The sequence below is a fragment of the Genypterus blacodes genome, unplaced genomic scaffold (assembly GCF_046128005.1).
Source record: "Genypterus blacodes isolate CSIRO-AG114 ecotype Tasmania unplaced genomic scaffold, CSIRO-AGI_Gbla_v1 ptg000024l_1, whole genome shotgun sequence".
NCBI classification, from domain to species: Eukaryota; Metazoa; Chordata; class Actinopteri; order Ophidiiformes; family Ophidiidae; genus Genypterus; species Genypterus blacodes.
The window spans coordinates 1,040,703-1,056,743 of NW_027466837.1; the positions used below are offsets into that span (position 1 = coordinate 1,040,703).

At 48.4% G+C, this 16,041-nt stretch overlaps 1 protein-coding gene across 4 annotated transcripts; it reads left to right on the plus strand.

Moving 5' to 3' along the window:
* Positions 1–183: 183 nt before the first annotated feature.
* rps6kal (ribosomal protein S6 kinase a, like) lies at positions 184–12,346 on the plus strand. 4 transcript variants are annotated; one of them, XM_076143382.1, is made up of 22 exons: positions 184–594; positions 3,070–3,129; positions 3,260–3,376; positions 3,458–3,539; positions 3,660–3,740; positions 4,354–4,433; positions 5,139–5,272; positions 6,043–6,080; positions 6,245–6,387; positions 6,494–6,564; positions 6,671–6,759; positions 7,221–7,285; positions 7,679–7,781; positions 7,985–8,109; positions 9,001–9,123; positions 9,421–9,510; positions 9,613–9,771; positions 9,928–10,089; positions 10,309–10,385; positions 10,473–10,590; positions 10,770–10,910; positions 10,996–12,346. In XM_076143382.1, the coding sequence occupies exons 1-22, from the start codon at positions 568–570 to the stop codon at positions 11,119–11,121; spliced, it is 2,211 nt and encodes a 736-aa protein (XP_075999497.1). In that variant the 5' UTR covers positions 184–567; the 3' UTR covers positions 11,122–12,346. The 4 variants fall into 4 exon arrangements, with proteins under 4 accessions (XP_075999497.1, XP_075999498.1, XP_075999499.1 ...); XM_076143383.1 differs by having other exon boundaries at positions 184–573; XM_076143384.1 differs by having other exon boundaries at positions 185–594; positions 5,166–5,272.
* The last annotated feature ends 3,695 nt before the right edge of the window (positions 12,347–16,041 follow it).

Genomic DNA, 16,041 nt, shown 5'->3' on the forward strand with positions numbered 1-16,041 from the left:
CATAAGATCAAGCCTCACCTCATGGGGCTATTTTGCTGGGGATTTTGTCATTGAAGTGCGGTGTCAACCGTGATTTAAGCCGCTTGCCTGTGGCTATTTCAGTCCCACCCACATCACCATCATCATCATCATCATCATCATCATCTTCCTCCAGATGCACGCATGTCACTCAGCATCCGACTCCCCTCGCCTGCCTGCGTCCTCTTGCTCCCCGCTATCTCCGGATCTGTTGCTGTGGTTCGGACGGGGGGAAATCCTTAACTGAACTGCGTCACGACTACGTCAACTAAGTCTCACTCACTGACGATCAGGTACCTCGGTAGCCGCCATATTCGCATCTATGGCAGGGTAGCGGTGCTCTTGGCGAGCCTATGGTCCGGTCAACAACATCGGCTACTCCCGCACCCGACCGACGAGCTCTTATCCCGGTTACCGGTCCCGCAGCCGCGCAGCATCCGATCGTCAAAGCAGAAAAGCCAGACACTTCCACACGGGGAAGACATGCAACGTGGAGCGGGGGTCTAGGTGGAATACGATGCCTTAGACTGAGAGGAATCCTGGCACAAGATGGAGGTAAACATATCTAGTATTGAGGTGAGTTGTGAGCGTGCACCGTGTCGTGTTGTGCACCGGCTTTGTTTCCACTTTGTGTCGTCCCGTTTAGTTTGGCGGTGCCCGGTGAAGTTGCGTCGGGCAGAAATTCGCGTCACGACCTGCAAGCGCACCGTGATGCATGCTAACACGCTAGCTAATGCTAACAGCTGGTGAGGTGTTTGTTTTTGTTTCCGTTTGGGTTTGTTGATGTCACAACTCCACCCGGGGCTCCGCCATAGCGTGTACCCGCACACGGAGAATTGACCGTTTGACCCCCTGACACACAGCGTCTCTCCAGTTAGTTACACTTTATCTGGAAGAGTTTACTCCATAGCTAGCTTAGCCTGTTAGCATTAGCGAGCGGCTTGCTAGCTGACAGCTCGGTGCTTGAAACTTAGGAGACAAGTTTCTGTTAATCGTGCTCAGTCTTGTAAACCGAGATCTTTAAATGTATCGTTTAATGTTATTTTCACCGACGTAGACTTTATTACAGTGTCGTAAATTTAGTTTAAAGTTTGTCGTTAGCTGTGTTGTGGTCGCTCAGCCGGGGGATGAATCCTCAATCTGACACACCGATGCTGTTTATAGCTGCAGATTCATAAATAACACGTTTATTATAATTAGTCTGTTTAGTTACATAAGTGTCATGCGATCAACTGCATCAGAATGTTTGTGCTTATAAGTTAACGTAACATTAACTTTTTAACCGGTGTCATAAAGAATAACACGGAAGATGAAGCATAAAGTGTTTTGTTTGTTGATTCTTATCGTCTTTAGACGTTTTCAAACATCAAAGACGCATTTCACTCGTTTGTGATGGCAGTGTAAAGGTTTAAAGTTCGAGTCCGAGCCTTTCAGTGAGATGTGTGAAGCCAGACTGACATCCTAAACCTCCTCATCTCTGGAATTCTTTGCAGTCTTTCACACTTCACCTCCAGACCGCCTGTCTGTCTGCCTGTGGGACCGTGTTAAGCTTCTGAAACAGACTGTCTGAGCAGTTCCTCATCAAAGTGACCTCTTGCTCTGGCTGTAATGCTTCAGTATGCTGCATTGGGCTCTAAATCCTCCGGGATCTCAGATCAAATTAGATATTTAAGGAATCTCACATCATCATCTTCATCATCAGCAGCCGCAGCCTTTTAAACTGGGCCGGCGCTGATCCTTCCTCTTCGGTCCTGCCGGTGTCAGTGACATCAAGCAGGTTCAATCTCAACTCTTGCAGCACATAATGCCTTTGCTTTGCTGTCAGGCATCTTCTCCTGTAGCAGAGAGGCTGTGTTGGTTGTGTGTGTGTGTGTGTGTGTGTGTGTGTGTGTGTGTGTGTGTGTGTGTGTGTGTGTGTGTGTGTGTGTGTGTGTGTGTGTGTGTGTGTGTGTGTGTGTGTGTGTGTGTGTGTGTGTGTGTGTGTGTGTGTGTGTGTGTGTGTGAGAGTGTAGGCTGAGCTGCTCTGCTACACGCTGCGATGAGCCACAGCAAAGGTGGGAGTGAGAATCTATGTGTGAATTATCACACGAGCTCTCCTCTGGTTTTGGCCGGCCGAGATACTATTCTACCACAATTGCAGCAGTGTGTCCGTTCTGACATTGTTGTATATGTTGCTTTGATCCTTCTGGTTGAACATATTTGCATATCCAGGTTGCGTTTGCATACATAGTGGTGCTGAGACGGTGGAGAGAGCGGTTTGTTGATGTCTGATCCGTGGATGTACATGAGTGTATGTTGGTGGCTCCACCCACTGAGTGGGCTTGCGTAGAGCTATGAGTCATCCCCCCTCTTCAGAGGCTTGATGGAATTCAACACACACTGGGCTGAATACATCATGCAGGCTCAGCTTCAACACAGAACTGAAGAATATCTACTACTGCTAACGTTACTGCAGACAATTAACCACCTGCTTTACTACTGAAGTGCCTCTGCTGATAACAACACCACGCTGAGTGTGTGTGTGTGTATGTGTGTGTGTGTCATAGTCATTAAACAGTCCTGCACATGTAAATGCAGCCTTATCTGTGGTCACATCAGTAAAAAGGGGATCCTGGCCACCAGTAGCATCCAGAGTCCCAGTCAGATCGTGGGCCCAGCGATCCTCAAGAGGCTGCATGCTGACTGCAGCCCAGCAAACACCACTCACAGCCAGACATGTTGTTTTTGCTCCGGCTAGGGATTATGCTAGAATGCTAATAATGAGGGGCTTTATGGAGACAGGATGGGAGCCGGGCAGCTGGAGAGGCTTAGATCTGGACTCCATACTGTTTTGAAACAAATAGCACTTTGGTACGAGGACTGAACGCACGCCATCTCCTCGTATGTGACTCATCCATTTCATCTGTGTTGTTGTTTTAATGTTTCGTCATAGCTGTGGGCGTGCGGCAGCTCCGGCCACAATTCTGTTTCTGCAAAAAGCGAAGGATGCACGCGCTTTAGTTCAGATGTTTACCGGTACCGGCTCTGACACATCTGCCGCTTTGGTTCCAGGTCAATGGACATCAGATCATGGACGAGCCCATGGAGGAGGGAGAGTCTTTCACGCACTGTGTAAGTCATCAACCGACGCATGAGGAGTGTACATGTTGTGTATGTGCAATGACTAACGCTGGAGCTGTGTGTGTGTGTGTGTGTGTGTGTGTGTGTGTGTGTGTGTGTGTGTGTGTGTGTGTGTGTGTAGGATGAGGGGACATATGAGGAGATTCCTATCACCCACCATGTGAAGGAGGGCTGTGAGAAAGCCGACCCATCTCAGTTCGAGTTGCTCAAAGTCCTGGGCCAGGGCTCCTTTGGCAAGGTGAGCAAGCTGACCGCTCACACACCTCTGTCCTCGCCTCACACCCGCCCCTGTCCTTCTCACTGTGCCGTGTCCCCTCAGGTATTCCTCGTCAGGAAGATTGTGGGTCCAGACGCCGGTCAGTTATATGCAATGAAAGTTCTAAAAAAGGCATCTTTGAAAGGTAAAGAGCTGTTTTTGTTTGAAACGAGCATCGCTGCAGAGTTCCTGCCTGTCCTGTTCTGTTCTCTGTGTCAGATTTCTCTCTCTCACACTGCTGCACCTTCCTGTTTTGTCTCTGCAGTCAGGGACAGAGTTCGCACTAAGATGGAGAGAGACATTTTAGTGGAAGTCAATCACCCCTTCATAGTGAAATTGCACTACGGTAAGAGACTTCTCTATGCAAATCATCACACTGATTTTACCTGCGCCTTCATTCCAACAGCACAGTTAATCACATTCAAATCTCAGTTTGGGCAGAGAGCACTCAGCAAAGCGTGAGAAGCTCAGAGCGCTCAGGAGCACGGCGGCGGCGGTTTCACGCTCGCAGCCCACCCGGGTAATTAGGGTAGAATCCATAGGAGTGTGTGAGCTAAACGTACGGCGGTAAAGTTTGCTTTGCGTTGGGACAGTCCTGGGATCCTTTTAATCCCTGTCGTGGCGTTTTCTTCTCATCTCTGCTGACGCGGTGACATCACTAATCCACACATCGCAGTTAGGGAGCGTTGTGAAAGTGCAGGCCTTCACACGGGCAAACCTAAACATCGCTTATGCTTTTTAAAATCCACTCCAACAATGACAAACTACAAGAATACAGCCAGAGTTTAAATCGGAACGCAATCTGAGTTTGAGTTAATCTCCATGACTCCTTTATTGACACATCCTGATATTCTAGCTCATATCCACACATTCTAATGATTAAACTGCATGTATCAGCAGTGTGTGTGTGTACTGAGTGTGTGTGTACGTGTGAGTGACTCTGCTTTCTTGCCTCTCAGCCTTTCAGACAGAAGGGAAACTGTATTTAATACTGGACTTTCTCAGGGGAGGGGATGTATTCACACGCTTATCCAAAGAGGTAAGATGACTTCCTGTCACTTTACATCTCATTATACTCTTAAGCTTGTTTATACTTTATATATTTATTTGCTAAAGCAGCGTAGCCGCTGTCTATCCAGCAGAATTCACTGCCTCCTTTTAATCCTCACACTTGTAAAGCCTCTATTTGTGGAAATCCTAATCGCATATGCTTATTATGCTTTTACGAGCCCTAAGGAATTGTTAGAAAATGACAGCTACAAATGGAAACAGGTGTAAATCCATTATGCAACAGTATTTCATTATTATCTTTTGTAGCGGCAGAAATCCTGTCAATGTTGTCGTTTCTCTCTCTCCTGTGTCATGTTTGCTTTTTAGCCCTGAATCCTCCTGGAGACAATAATGCTTTTATCCTCACTTAAGTCTCCATTTGCGTGTCAGTAATTCATCATTTTCACCACAGGTCTCCATGTTGCAGTTCTAATCTCTTTGTAGCTTTTTGTTAGGTTGCATATTAAGTGTTCAGATGTTTCACAATGCAGATGTGTGACGTGCCACATGGCTCACTTACGGCCTTGTGTCAGAGTAACCTCAGAGATGATAGAGTTTGTTGAGTAACTTGTTCCTCTCTGTGTTGGTTTTTGTTGTAATAATCCTGTGTTTTCTCTGTGTTGTGGACACTGACCAAGTTGTTGTTGTTGTTTCTCTGCTGCTGCTGCTGCATTTTCCCCTCTTCTGTGTTCAGAGAGTAAATTTGTCCAGTTCTTATCAGGTTATGTTTACAGAGGAGGATGTGAAATTCTACCTTGCAGAGCTGGCCCTGGCCCTCGACCATCTGCACACCCTGGGCATAGTTTACAGAGACCTCAAGCCAGAGAAGTAAGACCCCAACCCCCCCACCACCCTCCCTTTACCAGCTGACTTCGTGTCACACTGTGTAACGGGTAACAGCACAAACTACGCAGTCAACAATGTGTCACTGGTTTGTCATCCGCTCGGTGATGGTTGTAGCAGCTTGGGAGATTTTGGGTCCAAATGCCAAACGAGCTCAGAGTTAGCCGCTAATGCTGCTAAGCCGGGCTCACGCCGCCCCTTAGGACCCCGATGGGATTGATGATCTGGCCCCGCAATTGATTGATTTTTGTGTGCAGCGGCTCCACAAATCACACGGTGGGCCTGAGCCTCAGACGGCTGTGATTCATCCCTAACATCTGCTCCGTGATGCAAAGCCACCACTGACTCTTTGTCTCCTGAGTGTCTTTAACGCGCTTCAGTCCTCTAAATCTATTTTAGAAACGGGCTCATAGACTGGAGGTGCGGTGAATACGTCAGGCGTTACGGCGATAGACTGAGCGTGCAGATGTGTTCGCTCTCCTTCTTACGACTCTAAACACAGTGACGCTCACAGAACGCAGACTGATGGAGGAGATCTGTCTCTTTATGTTCTCACTCACAAACACGCAAACATCTGGCCCCGTTTGCCACTTTAGTATAAACTGTAAGGGCTCATTAATATCTCACTGTGTCTGCAGATATTTAGATTCACAAGAACACAAAGTGCCGTCGTGCACATCCACATATTTGCATTGTTTGATGTGAAACACTTCTACTCTTTCTCTGTCTAAATCTCCCCTCTTCTTGTCTTTCAGCATCTTACTTGATGAAGCTGGACACATAAAGTTAACAGGTTTGTCTTCTGTCTACGTTTCAATGACACAACATCACAATATGTCTCTGCCGTCTCACCTTGCTGACTTTATGAAGTCTTTTCTTAGCTTCCTTGTCATTTGAACCCTTATCTGTAACCTAAACTGTGTGTTAACATGCTGTCATGGTTGCCTTGCGTCTCAGACTTTGGCTTGAGTAAAGAGTCAGTGGATGCTGATAAGAAGGCGTATTCCTTCTGTGGTACGGTGGAGTATATGGCCCCTGAGGTGGTCAATAGGAGAGGACACACACAGAGTGCAGACTGGTGGTCCCTGGGAGTTCTGATGGTACACAGCACACACACACACACACACACACTCACTCTTATTACTCTCTCTATTTGCCTTGTTTGATACTTAAACATCTTTCTTTCCTTTTCCCTGCTGGTTGTAGTTTGAGATGCTAACAGGGACGTTACCGTTCCAAGGGAAAGATCGCAACGAGACTATGAACATGATCCTCAAGTGAGTCAAAGAACGCCAGACGTCTTAACGGCCGCCAGCGTCTCTCTGTCCTTTTGTCCTCGATGTCCATATTCATCTGTTGCTCTCTGCTCACTCTGCCCTCCAGAGCCAAGCTGGGGATGCCACAGTTCCTAAGTTTCGAAGCCCAGAGTTTGCTGAGAATGCTGTTTAAACGTAACCCCTCCAACAGACTAGGTGAGGAGCGCGCAAACACACACAGAAGACACAGAATTAAGGTTAACACCCCCTCCTCTCTCCTAAAGTAAAGGAGACATCCTTACCCCCCCTCTCTAGTATTGAGTGAAGCATCCTGCACCTTTAATTTACCAACGGCAGAAGATTTACTGTCTGTTGTCTGTGTGAGGGAGTGTGATGATGGCAGTACAGCGGTCCTGTCCTCAAACGCGCCCCCATCCTGACATCTAGTGGAGGATCTGTGGTATTACAGCCTCGGTCGGTTTTTCAAGCATAAATGGGGAGCGACAAGAGAAACATCACTGCTGGTGGTGTGTGTACGTGTGTGAGGGGCCTTTGTACACACACGTACTTAATACCTGGAAAAATAATGAAAGTAAATAATAATATGAAATAAAAACTAAAACGAAGTCCTGAGAACAGAAAGGTGCCTAATGTGTCGCTGCTCTGTGTGTCCTTAGGGGCGGGGCCTGATGGCGTGGAGGAGATTAAGCGGCATGCCTTCTTTTCCACCATCGACTGGAATGTGAGTACACACACAGACCGCTGCACACACACACTCGCGCTCGCACAAACACACAAATGTAAACGGCCAGCTCCTGTTGAGGATTCACACCTAACAAACGGTTGGCTTAGTAACTACTGGCCATCAGTCTTGGCCACAGCAGCCATGTTGTTTGTGTGTGTGTGTGTGTATCTGGGCGGGCCGCCAGTTCTCAGTGTGTGTGCACTAATAGCCCTGCATGAGTGTTTAAGAGCCAGCAGGGCCGTGTTGGCCGGGCCGAGCTGGACAGGGGCGGGGAGGGGTTAATCTGGGAAGGGTCTTGGCTTGCGACTCAGAAATATACACACACACACACACACACACACCCAACCTGCCGTATGCTTTTAGTCAGAGATGTGTGTTTGTCCCGTGCAGAAGCTGTACAGGCGAGAGCTCCCGCCCCCGTTCAAGCCTGCAGCAGGTAAACCAGATGACACCTTCTGCTTCGACCCCGAGTTCACCGCTAAAACACCTAAAGGTAAATACACACCTACACACACCGGCGCTCACACACACACACACACACGCGCTTTTGCAGCAGCCACTTCTGTAGCCATGGAAACTACATTTGATCACTCACCATGATCGCAACAACAGCTATCCCAAAAAAAAGTTGTGTGGGTTTGAGAGTGTATCTATATCACATGTCGTGTGTGTGTGCGTGTGTGTGTGTGTGTGCAGACTCCCCAGGTATCCCTCCCAGTGCAAATGCCCACCAGCTCTTCAAAGGCTTCAGCTTCGTCGCTCCGACCCCGATGGACGAGAACAAGAGCTCCCCTCTGCTCAGCATCCTCCCCATAGTTCAGGTGGACACACACACGTGCACACACACACACACACACACACACATTTTCCACCCTCTGTGCTCTCCATGGCTAAATAGACGGTAATTAAAATGTAAAACTACTTCACTACTGAGCTTAACATAGATTTCAATTAGCGTCTGTCAGAGGCTGCAGGTGATTAGAGCAGAGTTAGTGTGTTAATGGGAGGAGACGCTGCCGTTAACACACACACACACACACACACACATCTCAGCTGGGATTGGCCATGAAATGCCATCGCGTCCACGTGTTGACATCGGTTGCTGCAGGTGTTTTAACGCGTTTCTCCTTTGAGCTGTCAAAGCCGAACATGCAGAGGATCGATCGTCTTCCTCCTCTGCTCTCTGAGGAGACACGACATGTTGCGTAATCCCAGCGTGAGGCCAGTCTGCCCTTTGAGGAAGAGCGCACACACACACACACACACACACACACACACACACACACACACACACACACACACACACACACACACACACACACACACACACACACACACGGGGGCGTCCTCCTCTGATTAAGACATGACATCATCTCCTCTGTGCCTCAGCGGAAGCAGACTTTGATTTGTGTCCGTTTCAGTCACATGAAGGTGTTGCCATGACGTGAAGGAGCTAAAGCCAAAGCTGCTGTCGCCCTGCGTACTGTTAGACATTTAATTGATAATTTGTGAAGAGGAGCGGCTGTGGAAGTCTGTCCCTAACTTCTGTGACCTCAGCAGCCTGGGTCAGATATGAAGAGGATGTGTGTGAATGGAGGAGGCTGCTGGCTTTGTTTACAATCCTGTGGGTCACACACACACACACACACACACACACACACCCCCTCACTGTGTGACGCTGAGCTCTGCTGTGTGTTTCTCCTCCTGCACAGATGCACGGAGGCTCAGCCAAGTTCTGTGACCTGTACGAGCTGCAGGAGGACATCGGCGTCGGCTCCTACTCCATCTGTAAACGCTGTGTGCACAGAGTGTCGGCAATGGACTACGCTGTGAAGGTACAACCTCACCATCATCTTCATCGTCATCAGTCTACTCTCATTTCCATTGAATTAAATCTGATTATAAAGCTTTGAGAGCATCAGTGATCAGAAATGCTGCTTTTTGGATGTGAATCTTTGATCTGTCGTCTCTCAGAATCTGAATAATCATTTTGAATGTTGTGAGTGAAGACAGCAGGCCAGCAGGGGGCAGCACAGCTTCATCCAGTGTCTGATTGGTGCTGCAAGTCATTTACACAGCTGCTCTGTTTCACACTAACTCCCCTTGTCCCCCTGTGTCCCCCCCCGTCTCAGATTATAGACAAAAGTAAGCGGGACCCCTCAGAGGAGATTGAGATCCTGATGAGATACGGACAGCATCCTAACATCATCACGCTGAAAGACGTCAGTATGACTTCTACCTGAGCTTCTCAATCTTTGTTTGCTCACACACAGACCAGGAGCTGACCCCATGTGTGTGTGTGTGTGTGTGTGTGTGTGTGTTAGGTGTATGACGAGGGCAGGTATGTGTACGTGGTGACGGAGCTGATGAAGGGCGGAGAGCTGCTGGATAAGATCCTCAGGCAGAAGTTCTTCTCTGAGAGGGAGGCCAGTGCTGTGCTCTACACCATCACCAAGACTGTTGACTACCTCCACTGCCAAGGGGTACACACACACACACACACACACACACACACACACACACACACACACACACACACACACACACACACACACACACGCACACACACGTGGAGGAATCTGCAGCAGAGTACCATCCGTGCCCCTGTAACTCAGTGTGTGTGTGTGTGTTCTCCCCAGGTGGTCCACAGAGACCTGAAACCCAGCAACATCCTTTACATGGACGACTCCGGTAACGCAGACTCCATCAGGATCTGTGACTTCGGCTTCGCAAAGCAGCTCCGGGGCGGCAACGGGCTTCTGCTAACGCCCTGCTACACCGCCAACTTTGTGGCTCCAGAGGTAAACAAGAGCGCAAACACAACGCTGGAGGACGATGACAAAGACATAATGTGTAACAACATCTCTGGTGTGTGTGTGTGTGTGTGTGTGTGTGTGTGTGTGTGTGTGTGTGTGTGTGTGTGTGTGTGTGTGTGTGTGTGTGTGTGTGTGTGTGTGTGTGTGTGTGTGTGTGTGTGTGTGTGTGTGTGTGTGTGTGTGTGTGTGTGTGTGTGTGTGCAGGTACTAATGCGGCAGGGTTATGATGCAGCCTGTGACATATGGAGCCTGGGAGTCCTGCTGTACACCATGCTGGCAGGGTGAGACTCTGGAAGAAGCACAATGGTCTTTACATCAAGTCTATATTGTCTTCATAATAACGTGTGTGTGTTGTGCTTTGCCATCAGGTACACGCCGTTTGCTAACGGGCCAAACGACACACCGGAGGAGATTCTACTGCGGATAGGCTCTGGGAAGTTCTCTCTGACAGGCGGCAACTGGGATACTGTATCAGACACCTCAAAGGTACACACACACACACACACACACACACACACACACACACACACACACACACACACACACACACACACACACACACACACACACACACACTCTCTCTCTGGCCTGTATCAGCACAGTTCCAGTCCCTTTCCCTCCTGTCCTTCCTGCCGTAGTTAAAGCAGAGTTCTGTTCTGTTCCAGGAGCTTCTGTCCCACATGCTGCATGTGGATCCTCACCAGCGTTACACAGCAGAGCAGGTTCTCAAGCATTCCTGGATCACCTGCAGAGACGCTCTACCACACTTCAAGCTCACGCGCCACGACGCGCCGCATCTCGTTAAGGTGAGCGATGTAGTGATGTCACTGCCTTATCTAAGGCGCTCAGACAGGAAGCTGCCTCGCTGTAACGCCCCGTGTCGTCCTGCAGGGAGCCATGGCCGCCACTTACTCAGCGCTGAGCCAGAAGACCAGTCAGCCGGTGCTGGAGCCCGTGGCAGCGTCCAGTCTAGCCCAGAGACGCAGCATGAAGAAGCTCACCTCCACAGACATGTAGACACACAAACATACACACACACACACACACACACTCTTTGACCTCTTCATAGACAGATCCGCGCACATACAGACCCAAACCCAGGCCAGTCAAACCTACTGTCTCTCTTTTTAACCTATTTATTTAAAGCATCCAGCACACACACACACACACACACACAAACACACACACACACACACACACACACACACACACACACACACACACACACACACTGGACAATGTTGCATTGTGAGGAAGTCAGCTGAAGAGGACGAGGACACACACACACACACACACATCTGTTACTGCTGGGGAGACAGACTTGTATTTATTTCCACTGCTTTCATATGCACTCGCCCTCCTCGCCTTTCGTTCTCTCTTCCTCCTCATCAGGGGGAAGAGACACACCAGCTGATGTTCTCCTTCACTGTGATTGGCTGATTCAAGGCTGCTTCGGTAAACTGTGTCCCCCCCCCATTCCCCTTATCCTCCCCTCCCCCCTCAGTCCCACACTCCTCTTCATCGGCGCCTCGCCCTCCCACCCGGTTCTCCTCCTCTTCTTCCTCCCCCCACCCCGTTTTGCTTTGGCTCTCTTAACTTCTTCTCTGTGAGTCGGTGGTTTATGCGTACAGAGTGTTGGTGCGTGGTCGCTGTCCGAGGGGGGCGACGGGGCGGTTGAGCTCTTCCACCCGGAGTCCCTCAGGCCCCAGATCCTCTAGCAGCACCCCTGGTACCATAGCTGCATGTGTGTGAGCAGAGCTGTGCTTCTCTTCCCTGGAGGTTCACACTCGTGTTACTTTGTGATGCTAACAGCGAATCAGACGGTCAAACAAACAAACAAAGAAACGCTGCAGACTGATCAAGAGTTCAAAAACCTTCTGGAGAACATGAACAGAATGTGATAACGGCAGAAATAATAGTTTGCAACAAGTACATATATATACTGTATGTATAATGAAGATGAGGAAGATGAAGAGCATGTGGGGGAGCTGTATGGATTTCTCTGGGGGGGGCGGGACGAACCCCCGCCGAACCAGAGAGGCTGAATTTAAAAAAACAGAAACTTTAAAAAAACCACAAAAACACACAAAAAAAAGAATCATTTCCATGGATCTCTCTTCAAACAGACATTCATTGTGGAAATTGTACCATATTGTATTTATTTCATTTGATTTTTAAGATTATATTTTTCTTTCAAGTTCTGTATATATTGACATTAAAGATCATTATTGACATGCTTCCACTGTGGCCTGAGCCTCCATGTTTGTTCACTCTGATCAATCTGAAGGTCATTTAGGGATTTAGACTCCACTGACACACACACACACACAAACATGTACGGGGGACATTAGGAGGTGAGTGCAGTCTATATGTCACCACCAGGGGGCAGCATAACGCGCCATCACCCTCTGGTCATGTTTGACTCAGATTCCAAAGTGTTTTCATGTTTCTATTGTCTCTCCTCCAGAGTGTGAATGAGATGCAGAGAGTTCCAGCGGCCACTAGGGGGAGTTAGTGTGCAGCGCATGACAGAGAGGCTGTTTGTGTGTGTGTGTGTGTGTGTGTGTGTGTCGTTCACAGCGTGTCCCTCACAGGCTCAGTGTGTCTGTCCTTATGGAAATGAGCAGACGAGCCCGCTTCCATTTTGTCTGTCCGACCCCCCCGCCCCCTCCCCTGAGAGTATGAGAGTCTCTAACCAGTGGTGTGTAAAAGAGTGTGTGTGTGTGTGTAGGCTGTCATGACCAGACAGCAGTGGATGGAGATCCAGGCAGCAAAGCAGATGGATTGAGGTACAAGCACTGAACACACACACACACACACACACACACAGGCCCATGGACCAGCTGTTGTCCTTTTTCTACAACTGTTTGAAATAACCATCTCTCTCTCTCTCTCTCTCTCTCCCTCTCTCAGCTCAGATGCATGGTGCAGACGGCCTGGGAGCTGCGAGGTAAACACCGGGGCTAATTGCTTTGACATACTGCTCTTTGTTTTGGCCTCCTGGTGCTAATCAGCCACTCGGCTAATAAGTCTCCGCTTGGCGAGGAAACCCAACTGTTTGTGTTTAGGCTGGGAGGAAGTGGACGGGACGCGGCTCTGTCACGTCGACTTATACTCGGCGTTACAGCGTTGCGGTCCGTATTTGCTCATCCTCCTCCCAGAGTTCCCCTGCACCTCTCTGGCTGGGTAGAGCCTCACTCAGGTGTGAATCTATTTATCCTCATTAACGAGCATCTCCCCAAAGTCAGCCAATTAACATGCTGCTCCTAATGAAGCCATTAGCTGTCAGATGAGGCAGAGGCACCGCTTGTCATGGGCCCACTGTGTGTGTGTGTGTGTGTGTGTGTGTGTGTGTGTGTGTGTGCGCCAATCCACTCTGGCTGCTAATAAAAGCAAGAAAATTAATGGAGTGAGCGTGTGTGATAATGAGTTAATGTGGAACAAGCAGGACGAGCGGTGATCAGCCCTCGGTCTCAAATGAAGATATCAGACACAGTGATTGACTCTCACTCCCAAGGCCATAAACAGGCCTCTCTTCTCTCACACATACTACCTGTCATCGGTGTGTGTGTGTGTGTAGAGAGAGCGAGAGAGAGAGAGACGTGTTGGTGGTCTGGGAGGAATGAGGGGAACCTCTCTGTAAACACGGACACACTGCATGTTTCTGTTCCAGGAATCGGAGGCTTAAGTACACGCCTGCCCACATGTACGACCACAGAACGTTGTAAAGTTGTGCTTCCTAATGAACTAATTGCTTCATAAGTGTTAAATCACTCACTGCTTTGTCCTTGGACGTTGGGCTGCCAGGTTGTGAAAGCCCTTTGCTCATAAATCAGCTTCAGCTTGTGAAAGTTTGGATGGAAACTTTTTTTTCCTGCAAAAGAGCTGGAGAGCAAATAATCTATTTTTAACAGTTTATTGACATTAAGAAAGTGGATTATAAAGCGAGGGACTTGTAATCCTTTGGCGAGACGATTTTCACAACCTGGCAACACAATAATAGTTCTGTCTGATCTATAACACAGTTTAATAAGCGGTCTAAGTGTTTGTGGACACAGACAGATAGCTGTGTGCTATTTCGGAAACCATTTATCGCTTTCCTCCCCTTCTGCTCTCCCTCTCTACAGCACCCCTGAGCACACTGAGGGAAAACACCAGGCATTGCCTTTTTTTAAGGCTTCAACAAAAAAAGCACAATGTGTTTCCCCCTTAATAGAGCTGCTACATGTCTGCCTTATAATGCTAGAAAGCCTCTGTAAAGTATCCAACCGGCCTCCTCTCATCACCTGCACATCATTTAAGCAGCGGTACAACACATTTGCATTGTGACGGCATGAATTCCACGACCTAGATATGTGTGTTTCAGCAGCACAGACGCTGTGGCGGTGAGGCAGCTGCTCCACTGACACCGTTTCTGCAGAGTAGTTGTTTGGCTGGAGCCCAAACTTATTACAATACACATCACACGTGTCCGACGACGAAATTTCAGCTGCCAGCAGCGACTGATGCAACAAAAGCGTCAAAACTGGCAACCCAGAGTTCCTTCAAACACGTGTTATCTGTCACCAGGCTGAGTGTCAAAGCTAAGAGAGCAGCGTTAGAGACGAGCCGGAGCAAAGACGGGAACAATATTTCCCCTGTTTGTGATGACAGACGACACTGGATCACCTGTCTCACTCCTGTCTCACTCTGTCTCATGCTGTCTCACGCTGTCTCTCTCTCTGCCTGCACAGCTCTGTTGGGAGACACTAAAACTGAGGAAGTGAAATTGATTTCAGGCCCAGCAGATGGATCATACTGCAGGTTCGCCTCCTCCCTCCTCCCTTCTCCTCTCCTCTCTTCTCCTCTCATCTCCTCTTCTCTGTTACAGGATTGATTCCGTCCTCTAATAAAGCTTCCTTGCCTGCGGTGCTGTCATGCAGGCCTCTCCGCCCTCTCCGGGTGCTCAGGGATCAGCTCCGGTCACTTTCACTTTATAGGCACGCCTCAGAGTGCTGCAGTGTGAAGAGGAGTGAGTATGATGGAAGCCTGGAGCCTCAGGTGAGCACAAATACACCGCAACCAAATGTATAGAGCCTCTCGTGTGAATGCAACAAGTGGCAATGCAACACTTTTGATTTAAGGGATTTCAAACATTCTTACTTACATTAAAAATGGAACGTTTTCAAACGTCCAAATTTGGGTTTCTGGAATTATTCTGAAAATATGTTATGTATATTTTATAGCATTTTACTAAATTCAGATAACAAATTGGTTAAAATAAAACAATATTAGATTAAATTAAATTAAATAAAACACCCAGAGAAGAATAATTTCAATCCCAAATAAAAACCAACAAACCTGATTCTATCTTAAATCAGGCATGAAGACATCAGAGTGTTCCACAGTTTGGGGGCCAAATGTTGGGTCATGACTCAGACAGAAGTTTGGGAAACTAAGAGTTGACTAAGAGTTGGTGTGTGATGTAAGTGTGCACTCAGGCTGGTGTGTGAGTGATTGAAAGTGTGTTTGCACACTCCAGTCAGAATGCTGCTGATTGCTTTCTAAGTAGAAGTGCAGAAGAATCTTACAATCAAGTCTCAAAAGCCAGAGCGAGGAGTTTAAGACTGAACTCTGCTTTGGTAAGAGAGCAGACTTCAGAAACACGTTAGTGATGCTGTGTGGCTCAAACACAAACGTATCTGTGCGTTGTTATGGATGTGCAGCATGAGTTATAATGAGTGTGTCTTTCTCCTGTGTTCAGTGACGTGATGACCTTGTGACCTTGTGACCTTGTGGTTGACACGAGGCTCTTTGGGGGGCGAATAAGAGCGAAGGAGCGACGAAGAGCAGAAATACTTGAAGGACAACAGAAGCTGGTAACTGTGGGTAAGAGGAGTTCATCTTTCCCACGTATGCCTCTATGTCTCATGTGGTGCTGCTGGTTCTGTCCCTCTG

Coding starts and splice junctions, on each gene's coding strand:
- rps6kal (XM_076143382.1), top strand. CDS start 568: ATGGAGGTAAACATATCTAGTATTGAG. Junction 8,110..9,000: donor GCATCCTCCCCATAGTTCAG/GTGGACACACAC, acceptor CCTCCTGCACAG/ATGCACGGAGGCTCAGCCAA. Junction 9,124..9,420: donor CAATGGACTACGCTGTGAAG/GTACAACCTCAC, acceptor CCCCCGTCTCAG/ATTATAGACAAAAGTAAGCG.